General features: G+C 39.7%; 1 protein-coding gene across 1 annotated transcript in view; it reads left to right on the forward strand.

Annotated features, from left to right (window-relative positions):
* Positions 1 to 10,278, forward strand: part of HADH (hydroxyacyl-CoA dehydrogenase) — a 29,058-nt gene extending 18,780 nt beyond the window's left edge. The window contains exons 5-8 of the mRNA XM_060779118.2: positions 1,339 to 1,428; positions 3,026 to 3,098; positions 7,756 to 7,872; positions 9,660 to 10,278. Of these exons, the coding sequence (XP_060635101.1) occupies positions 1,339 to 1,428; positions 3,026 to 3,098; positions 7,756 to 7,872; positions 9,660 to 9,778 (399 nt within the window). The 3' untranslated portion in view covers positions 9,779 to 10,278. The remainder of the gene's footprint in view (positions 1 to 1,338; positions 1,429 to 3,025; positions 3,099 to 7,755; positions 7,873 to 9,659) is intronic.
* Positions 10,279 to 10,671: the final 393 nt, after the last annotated feature.

Here is a 10,671-nt window from a genome sequence, read left to right on the forward strand (position 1 = left end):
AGCTAGTGATTTGAGTATTGGACTCCACCTCTGGAGAAGAGGCTTGAGCCCCCTCCCCCATGCAAACCTGTTTGTGACCCTAGAAATGTCGCTTTCAGCCTCAGAAAACCATGTGATAGGTTCACTTTAGGGTTGCCAAAATTCAGAAATAATGGTTGCTCTCCTGTAACCATGTTTCTTTGAGTGGTCATCTGTGAAATTCACACATATGGTAGTTGCTTCACAGGTGCATCAACTACCATAGGCGCGATTTCACAGAGACCACGAGGGAGAAAGGATTTGAAGGCACACAACAACAACTGTTGAAAGAGAGGTAAAAAAAGGAATGATTCCCTTTCATTGAATTGCTTGGATTATGGAGGAACTGAGCATGATTTGTTTGTTGTTTGGTTGTCTAGTATTCCGTTTTATGAGAATATTTACATTACATTTTATGAAAGGTAGCTTATGGGTAGAGAGGGGCAGTTGTGGTTTGACCATTGAAATACAGTAGGGGTCCTCAAACTAAGGCCCGGGGGCCGGATACGGCCCTCCAAGGTCATTTAACCAGCTTTTCTTTTATCCATTACATGTAGCTTGCCCATGTTATTGTGATTGTGTTTATTGTAATCTTATATTGCTATGTTGTCATATGTTTTATGTAATTGCGTTATAATTGTTGATTATGTGCGTTTTCGGTTTTATTTTATGTAATTGTTGTTTTGGGCTTGGCCTCATGTAAGCCGCACCGAGTCCCCATCGGAGAGATGGTAGCGGGGTACAAATAAAGATTATTATTATTATTATTATTATTATTATTATTATTATTGTTTACCTGGCCCTTGCTCAGGATCAACCTAAGTCTGAAATGACTTGAAAGCACACAACAACAACAACAACAACAACAATCCTATCTCATCAGCCAAAAGCAGACCCACACTTCCCATTGAAATACTAATAAGTTTATATTTGTTAATATTGTTCTTCATTTTAATTATTGTATTGTTTATAAGATATGTGCAGTGTGCATAGGAATTCATTCTTTTTTTTTCAAATTATAATCTGGCCCTCCAACAGTTTGAGGGACTGTGACCTGGCCCTCTGTTTAAAAAGTTAGTGGACCCCTGGAGTACAGCTTTGGAGACCAGGTTTCAAATCCGTCCTTGGGCAAAGAAACCCAGTGGGTAACATAGAGCAAGTCACGCTTTCTCAGCCTTAGAGCCTTCCAAACAAATTTTGCCAATAATACCCCATGGTTGGGGCTCCATAAGATGGAAAATATTTGAAGGCACAACAACAGCTTGCTGTTGGTTATAGCGAGACGACTGTCATCCTTCACTTTATGTTTTTTGGTGCCAGGTTGTCAAGACACCCATGACCAGTGAAAAGACTTTTGAGTCCCTCGTCGATTTCGCCAAAGCATTAGGGAAGAATCCAGTAGCATGTAAGGTAAGTACATTTTTAATTAAAGGAGTGTGATCTAAGTAGATACAGAAAGCTTCAAATTCCATCAAATAATATTTCTCTAATTCAATACAATCCAAAGTCAGAGTTTTCATTTGAATTAGGAGAAAGTTAACTTGTGATCATCTGGACGTTGTTGAATTTTAACTCCAAGCATCTGCTAACATTGACTGTGCTGGCCAGGAATGATCAGAGTTGAAGTCCAAAAACATCTAGAGGTTCATAAGCTGCCCATCCCTGATTTCAATAAGGAATACCATTTACAGCAGTCAAAAACTTAGTTTGTAATGAAGTGTGCTCTACACATTTTTTGTGCAGAGCTTGGGAAAGTTTTTTTTAAGGAGTTTTTTATGCGATTTGTTACAAAAGTCAAATAAGAAGCTTGTTGCCATCAGTATTTCAACCCAATATTTCAGAAAATAATATCAAAATTCTCCCTCAGATGTTTTAAGATTCTCCCAGGCACTAACAAGCCACACCAAACAACTGCCAGGCCATCAAATGCTAATCAAGGTGGTCAGTTGAAACATTCACACCTAGCTCCAGCAGACAAGAGTTCTTTGTCCCACCCTGGTCATTCCACGGATATATAAACCCATTTTCCTAGTTCCAACAGAGCTCACTACCTCTGAGGATGCTTGCCATAGATGCAGGTGAAACGTCAGGAGAGAATGCCTCTAGAACATGGCCATATAGCCCGAAAAAACCTACAACAACCCAGTGATTCCGGCCATGAAAGCCTTCGACAATACATAGTAACAACATTGCTAGGCATGATGTTATTTTTGCATGAGAAAGGCTCTTATTATTGTTGCCTTAACAAAAAATTCCAATAGTATTTGTACATTTAATATGCTACTTCAGGCTCTAGTTACTTGGAATGTAGGAAGTATATTTCAATAGGCCCTCCACTTATGTAAGGGTTATGGGCACTGGACCGTCACAAAAAGAGGGAAAATGTGAATATTTTTTTTAACCTAAGAGAATGCTTCTCTGGAAATCTCTACATCCTCCGGTATGATTCTATGGCCAGAAGATGACCAGAGAATTGTGCTGGAGGGACCTACAAATGCCTAGACCATTGCTCCCTATAGGAATTACTAGGTCCTCCAGCAAGATTCTGTGGTTCATAGATCATAGAGTCATGCAGGAGGACCTAGAGAGATCTAGATTGAAGATATGATATCAATCAAAATCACAAATAATCAAATCTGCCAATGTGGACCGACAACTGTAATTAATTGTGGACCTTTCAGAGCTAAGAGGGAAGCTGTAACTGAAACCAGAATGGGTATTCTGGGAAAGCCTAAATTTACCCATTTCTTTTGCTTGCCCCATGGTACGTTTCTTGGCTTAGAGGAAGAAGGCTCCCCTGAGACTTCATATATCCTCTGTTGGAATGCGTACCAAGCAAGGTTGCACAAAATGTGGTCTTGAGGCTGTATAACTCACCCACCCGCCCCCCAAAAAGACACCCTGTTTCTATAATTGTCAGGTTCTCAGGATTTCTCTTTTTAGTGGTGAGATATTTAATCATATTGTAAGAATTCTCTATTTTAAGCCCATTTCTTTCTGTTCACAGGACACTCCTGGGTTTGTTGTGAACAGGCTCCTTGTACCTTACCTTATGGAAGCTGTTCGGCTTTTTGAAAGAGGTAAAGATAAACCATAAACCTTGTTTTGCCCATTTTATAGACGAGACACTATTTTACTACAACATTGTATATAATAGGATGAATATTCATGGAATTTTTGTCTCTACGGGGGGTTCTGGAACCAACCCCCAATGGGTATTTCCTTATCTTAATAGTTGCTGCCCCTCCTCACCCAGCTCCACCTCTGCACCTTGATCTGGCAGTCTTGGGACCAAAGGACCTTGCAGCCAATGCTGTTGCTTCTCCCTCTCCTGTCAGATTGGTCACTCACACAGTGGCCACCTTGCCCAGCTCCACCTCCTTGCCCAAGAACTTGGCTGAAAGACAAGGGGAAGCTGTGCCCCTCCATCAGGCCAAGTTCTTGGGTTGCCAGGTCGAGGCCAGAAGGTGGAGTCGGATGAGGCAAAGTGACCACTGCATGAGTGACCAACCCAACAGGAAAGAAGGAGGAGGCAACAGCACTGTCTGCAAGTTGTCTCCCCCCCCCCCCCGCATCCCTCGGGGTGGTGCCAGTGAAAACCGAGCCAGAGTGGGTTTACATGCGCAATTCTAATGCACCATCACCATTCCGTATCATTCACTGGTCCTTCAAAACCTCCCTCTTGGTTTGAATGAGAACAATTGGGAATGAATGAGAACAATTGGGAACTGTGTGAGGCTGGCGAAAGGACATGGTGCAGTACATTCAGTATTATATATTTTTTTTCTTTTTTACATATTCTGACAGGGCATGTTTTTCTTCTTTGACTGCTTGTTTCATCTGCCACAAGACCTTCTAGGCAGATATAGCTAGTCAACATAACTGTGGGGATGCAGTGAATTATGAATGGTCATGAGTTTTTTGTTTTTCTGTCCAAATTGCCCAGTTCTGCCTGCATCCAGTTTATGATGCCAGCAGTATGTTTTATGACAAGTATAGCCCAGATGTTTATGGCCTTCATGGTATTGCCTCCATTGAGCTTGCTTTTGAGAATTTTTCTGACCTTTTGAGTATGTTGTTGTTGTTTGTATTGTCGAAGGCTTTCATGGCCGGAATCACTGGGTTATTGTAGGTTTTTCTGGGCTATATGGCCATGTTCTAGAGGCATTTTCTCCTGACGTTTCACCTGCATCTATGGCAAGCATCCTCAGAGGTAATGAGGAGGTACCCTCTGAGGATATTTTTTTTTATTTCTCATGTCAGGGCAGCCAGTCAATTATATTACATTTCTAACAGAACAAAGCAAACAAACAGAGAAAATACAAAATGTGTGAGTTTGGTAGCAACCTCTGAGGATGCTTGCCATAGATGCAGGCGAAATGTCAGGAGCAAATGCCTCTAGAACATGGCCATATAGCCCGGAAAAACCTACAACGACCCAGTTGTTGTTGTCATAGAACAAAGTACAGAAGAAGAAGCACTTCCTGTCCATATACTTCTTATACTCGTGTAGACAAAAATGAGGAAATCGTAATGTTTAAATCTCAGCACAAGTTAACTCTTGAAATAAATTTTGACTTCAAAGGAAGCACATTTGCTTTGTGAAGAGTTAAAGAAAGTTACACTGTGTAAGTGTTCAAACTTAAGCCCCCTTTCATGCTTTTAAGAATGTTGTTTCAAACATTTTATTTGGAAGTCAGCTTTCCCTTATAGATGAAAGGCCTCCATTATCAAGATCTCTGTAAATATATTTTAAATATTAAAAGCTCCCTTTGTAGATCATAAAAATTGTCTTCGGCTTGTGAAACAAAATGAGCGATACTTCTTGCTCATCCATCAGCAAATATCACTAATTATTCCTCAAAGGCAGAATGAAAACAAATTAGTGATATCTTCTTTTTAAAGTACATGAGTGGCATTTCACAAACAATGCTAATTTCATCTAAGACATCATATAAAATGCGTCAGCTAAATGTTTTATTTTGGGATGCATAAAATATGTTAACTATTAAATTTACATGGGTGAATAACTAGATATGACTTTTTCTGCTCAAATATATATTCAATTTAAATTTGAATAGCCGTGTCCTGATTTCCATTCTTGTTGTGGCTTTAAAAACTATAGATTTTGAAAACTATATTAAAACTAATTGTAGTTGTTCCTTCACATTTTCTGGAGGTTAGAAGCACAGGACTCTTGTAAAAGTGGGAAAACTAGAATTTTTTTAAAAATCTGCATTTTATTGTAGAGAACACCTCTAGAACTATCTAGGTTCTCTGGAGACCTATAAATGCCTAAAGAAATGTTCTTTCTAGCAATCTCTAGTGCAAGTCTATAGTTAACCTGTCCTGGAATTTGACCATAGAATTGTGTTGGAGGATCTAGAGCAATGGTTCCCAACCTGTGGTCCGTGGACAACCAGTAATCCACAAGAAATATGGTCCACAGCCTCACCATTACTACACTGTTGCAACAAGAGCAACTGGTCTTGCAAAACCCTTTTTATAGTGCCGAAACTTATTCAATATGGTCTTCTGTGGGCAAGCAGCTATTGACTACTGGATGGCATGTGTACTGTATCTGAAACTAGAGCTGATGTGGTCTATCCAATGCAGTTTTCTGAATCAGCACCCCAAATAACCAAACTGAATCTAGCATTGACCAAAGACTGATTTGTAACCCTTTTGGTACTAATGTTGGAGAGTGGTCCCTGGTCAAGTGGTCCTTGGTCAAAAAAAGATTGGGAACCACTGATCTAGAGACAACATATTAATAAAATACATGAATCAACAAATCTAAAAAAATGAAATCTGCAAATGTTGAGGTTCAGTTGTAATAACTGAAGATATTAGTGAAATAGGTAGAATTCTAGTGGAGTTTTCTGCATTAGATGTCAATAATTACGGCTTCATTTTCATTCTTTCACTAGAACCCCCTCTCCCCCACACGAAGCAGTAGATACATGTCCACCAGCTCAGTAGATATCTTGAGCAATGATTAATTGTTTTGCCCCAAGGAAATGGGAAATTATTGTTTCAATTCGATGTCTGTTATAACAGGCTGTCCTTTTTATTTAATTTTAATTTGTTAAGTTATAGTTTGTATTTATATGTTGGGTTGTATAAATTTTGTTAGTATAGATCTATTGTTGTATTCAGGCATTGAATGTTTGCTTTTTATGTTTGGAATCCGACCTGAGTCCCTTTGGGGAGATAGAGAGGAATATAAATAAAGTTTTATTATTGTTATTCTTGTAGACGAAATGTTTATAAAATTACTACTGTCAGACCTAGATGTCTGCTGAGGAATATATGCATTAACCATAGAAACATGTTCATAGCAAAAGAGTCAGGAATATAATCTAAAATTGGATGATGATGATGATGATGATGATGATGATGATTAACTCTATTTATTCCCTACATTTCTCCCCATGGGGACTCAAGGCAGTTCACAATTGCATAACACAATCCAATAAATTTACAAATGGCAAGAGAAAAATTAAATGTTTATATCATGGATATAAGTTAAAATACAGTTAAAGTATAATAAATATAGTTAAAATTACATTTTAAACTCACAATTCTCACAGAATCCCACCCACAACCTCCCCAGCAGCATGGCCCTCATCTGCCTCCAAATGCCTCTTGTCACAGAAACATCTTGACCATCCTGGTCTCTTGGGAGCAGCTGCCAAAAAGACTCTCTCCCATTTTCCCACTAAGCACACCTGATCGAGTGGTGGGACAGAGAGAAGGCCCTCCCCAGTTGATCATAGGTGTCTGCCAGGTTCATCGAAAGAGATACAGTCCTTCAGATAACCAGAACTGGAGCTTTGTAGCTCCAAACCAGCACTTTGAATTCTGTCGGGAAACGTGTTGGCAGCCAGTGAAGCCATTGCAATAGAGGAGGCCACCCCCAGTTAGCAGTTTGGCTGCTCCTCTTTGAACCATCTGAAGTTTCTGAGCACTTTTCAAAGGCAGCCTCACGTAGAGTGCATTACAGTAGACCAACTGAGATGTAACCAAGTCATGTACCATCATGGCCAGATCATCTGACGTCTTCAGGAATAGGCGCAGTTGGCGCACTAGCTTTAACTGTGCAAAAGCACTCCTGGTCATTCGGCCTCCATGTTCAGGGCCGAATCCATGAGTACTCCCAAACTGCGAACCTGCATTTTCAGGAGGAGTTGTAACCCTGTCTGCCACAGGTCAAACTCGAAACAATTTTTGTGTGTGTGTCAGGAGCGACTTGAGAAACTGCAAGTCACTTCTGGTGTGAGAGAATTGGCTGTCTGCAAGGACATTGCCTAGGGGATGCCCAGATGTTTTACCATCCTGTGGGAGGCTTCTCTCATGTCCCCGCATGAGAAGCTGGAGCTGACAAAACGGGGGCTCACCCCGCTCCCCGAATTCAAACCGCCAACTTTCAGTCAGCAGTCCTGCTGGTACAAGGGTTTAAGTTGTTGCCCCACCGGGGGCTCCACATATTGAACTGATGACAACAGATAAGCACTGAATATATATCATGTATCTGGTCCCTATTTGAAACCACTGTGAGTCATAGTTCTTGGTTCTGGTTTCTTGTATCAACAGTAAATCTGTAGACAACTGACTTTTGAAAACTACAGTTTTCTTGAGAAGTGCTAATACTTCTGCACCAAGTTCATGCTATGAGAAAGAGAACAAATGGTGATCTTTCTTTATCTGATTGTTAATCTTTATCTCCTTTCTTAGGAGATGCAACCAAGGAAGATATTGATATAGCCATGAAGTTGGGGACAGGCTATCCCATGGGCCCATTTGAACTCTTGGACTATGTTGGCTTGGATACCACCAAATATATTATAGATGGTATGTATATTTTTGGACTGGGTTCACATATTATATCTGCTTTTCCTTATATCCCAAGACAGGCCCAGTGCACCTCACAAATTAAAAGACATATTTGATGTAAACCATTGTTCTCCCGAGTTATTTAAACATTTATATTTTTATCAAGCTTTTTTGATAGTTTGCAATATTGGGCTGTGTGGAACCACCCTTAGTTGTGGATGAAGCATTTTGGAAAGTACGAGGGTTATCTGGAAAGTAAGTTTATGAGGCATGTAGCTCTTGCGGGGAATTTTCGCAGGAGAAGTTGGTATCACTGCCGTGTAGCGGGAAGCCAGCAGAAGTGAACGAGCAGTGCCAGTCATCAGTAGCTCAATGGCATTGTGATGAGAGTTAGAGGTGAGCATCCTCATTCCGTTTCCCTCCAAGTGCGAAGTTTGCTCTGTACAAGGGGTGAGTTCTCCCTCACAAATAGATCTGCCCCTTTATCTCACCCTGAGTTTTTAAATCATTTTATGTACATGCGGCCCGCTCATTGTTATTATGTTTGGTTTACTCTTCCTTTTTATGTTCTGTGTATATTGTTTTATATGCTTTGATGTTTTATAATTTAATGTTATGTTGTTTATTTTATTGCAATTTGTATCTTATTGTAATGTAATTTGTTGTTCCGGCTTGGCCTCATGTAAGCCGCTTCGAGTCCCCGTTGGGGGAGATGGTGGTGGGGTATAAATAAAGATTATTATTATTATTATTATTATTATTATTATTATTATCTGGAAAGTAAGGTTACAAGATTTTTTTTAAATTCAAAGAATGAATATATTTTAATAAAACGTATATGGATTGTAACATAGGTATCACATTAGTTTTCTACATAAGCACCATTCAGTTCAATACATTTTGTCATCTGTGGGATGAGTTTTTACCATAGAAGTCTCCGGCTGCCTTTTTCAGCCACATCATCAGTCACAATGGACGGCTGTCCACTTCTGTCTTCATTGTGAATTTCCGTCCTTCCACAATTGAAATTCCGTATCCATTTTGCCACATGCTGTCGTGACTTTACATCTTTTCCATAAACTGAAACGATCTCACAATGAATCGCAGCGGCGTTCATGCCCTTAGCATTTAGGTAGCGTATTACAACGCGTATTACAACTTCAAGAAATAAAGCCTGACTGCTCACTGGAGGGAAGGATAGTAGAGGCCAAGATGAAGTACTTTGGCCACATCATGAGAAGAAAGGAAATCTTAGAGAAGAGTATGATGCTAGGGAAAATGGAAGGAAAAAGGAAGAGGGGCCAACCAAGGGCAAGGTGGATGGATGGTATCCTTGAAGTGACTGGATTGACCTTGAAGGAGCTGGGGGTGGTGACGACCGACAGGGAGCTCTGGCGTGGGCTGGTCCATGAGGTCATGAAGAGACGGAAATGACGGAACGAATGAACAACAACAACATTACAACGCAAACTTCGCACTCAGAGGGAAACGGAATGAGGACTCTCATCTCTAACCACCACAACGCCAGTTGATGAGCTACTGACGACTGGCACCGCTCGTGCGCTTCTGCTATCTTCCCACTACACGGCAGTGATACCAACTTCTCCTGCAAAAATTCCCCGCGAGAGCTATGTGCCTTGTAACCTTACTTTCTGGATAACCCTCATATATGGAAACATCTGTGATAGGTTACCAAATTGAAATATGTGTTTGCTTAATATAATATAATATAATATAATATAATATAATATAATATAATATAATATAATGAACGCCACTGTTCCCTTTTTCCTTTCTCTTGCCAGGGTGGCAGGCATTGGAGCCAAACAACCCCCTCTTTGCTCAAAGCCCGCTGCTGAATAAACTGGTAGAGGAGAAGAAACTGGGAAAGAAGACTGGTGAAGGATTTTATAAACACAAATAAACATTGCCTTGTGCTATATTTTTTCTTGCCTGGATAAGGATAACCCCTGTGCCACTTGGTATTTCCATACTGTGCCTGGAATTCTGTTTAATCTGAACTGTAAGAAACAGTAATGACTGACTACAGTGTCTTTACACAAATTGTTTTTCTTGGCTAATGATTTGTTTCCTTGATCTATAATCTTAGAGCTTTATACACTCTGGTGCCTTTCTTCTTAAACTGCCTTTGGTTCAGGCTCAAACACCAAACAAGGTTTGAATTCATGGGTTTGTATCAACCTGTTAAACCATGAGACATTTTAAGTCAAATATATGAATGTCAGGATCACCTGGAAATGGAATGTATTGCTTTGAATTTGCATTGATTTTGATCCAATAGGTGGCAGCATGACACTTACGAATTTGTAGCTGGAATAGAGTTTTGTATGGCGACCATAGGAATTTTTTTCTGTGCCAAATAGTGTACACTGGTGTAAATAAATGAAAATATATACAACGGTTTCCCATGCTTTATTTTTTTTGTGATTTTGTTAGCCATCAAGTCAGCTTTCTCTTAGGCTAGCCTTTTGAATGAGAGACCTCCAAGAAACTATCCCCATCTGTCTTGCTCAAGTCCTGCAAGCTCAGAAACTGATTGAATTCTGTCCACATAATAATAATAATAATAATAATAATAATAATAATCTTTATTTAATACCCCCCCAATGGGGACTCGGGGCGGCTTACATGAGGCCAATCCCAAAATGAAACCAAAACACAATAACAATGCAGTAAAATAATACAACATATAAATACAAAAAAAGATAAAACAAAATTATACACAATAAAATAACAATAAGCAAGCCGCATGTGCAAGATAAAAAACTAAAACATTAAAAATACTAAAATCAGGAT

Source organism: Anolis sagrei, chromosome 5 (assembly GCF_037176765.1).
Source record: "Anolis sagrei isolate rAnoSag1 chromosome 5, rAnoSag1.mat, whole genome shotgun sequence".
Taxonomy (NCBI): Eukaryota; Metazoa; Chordata; class Lepidosauria; order Squamata; family Dactyloidae; genus Anolis; species Anolis sagrei.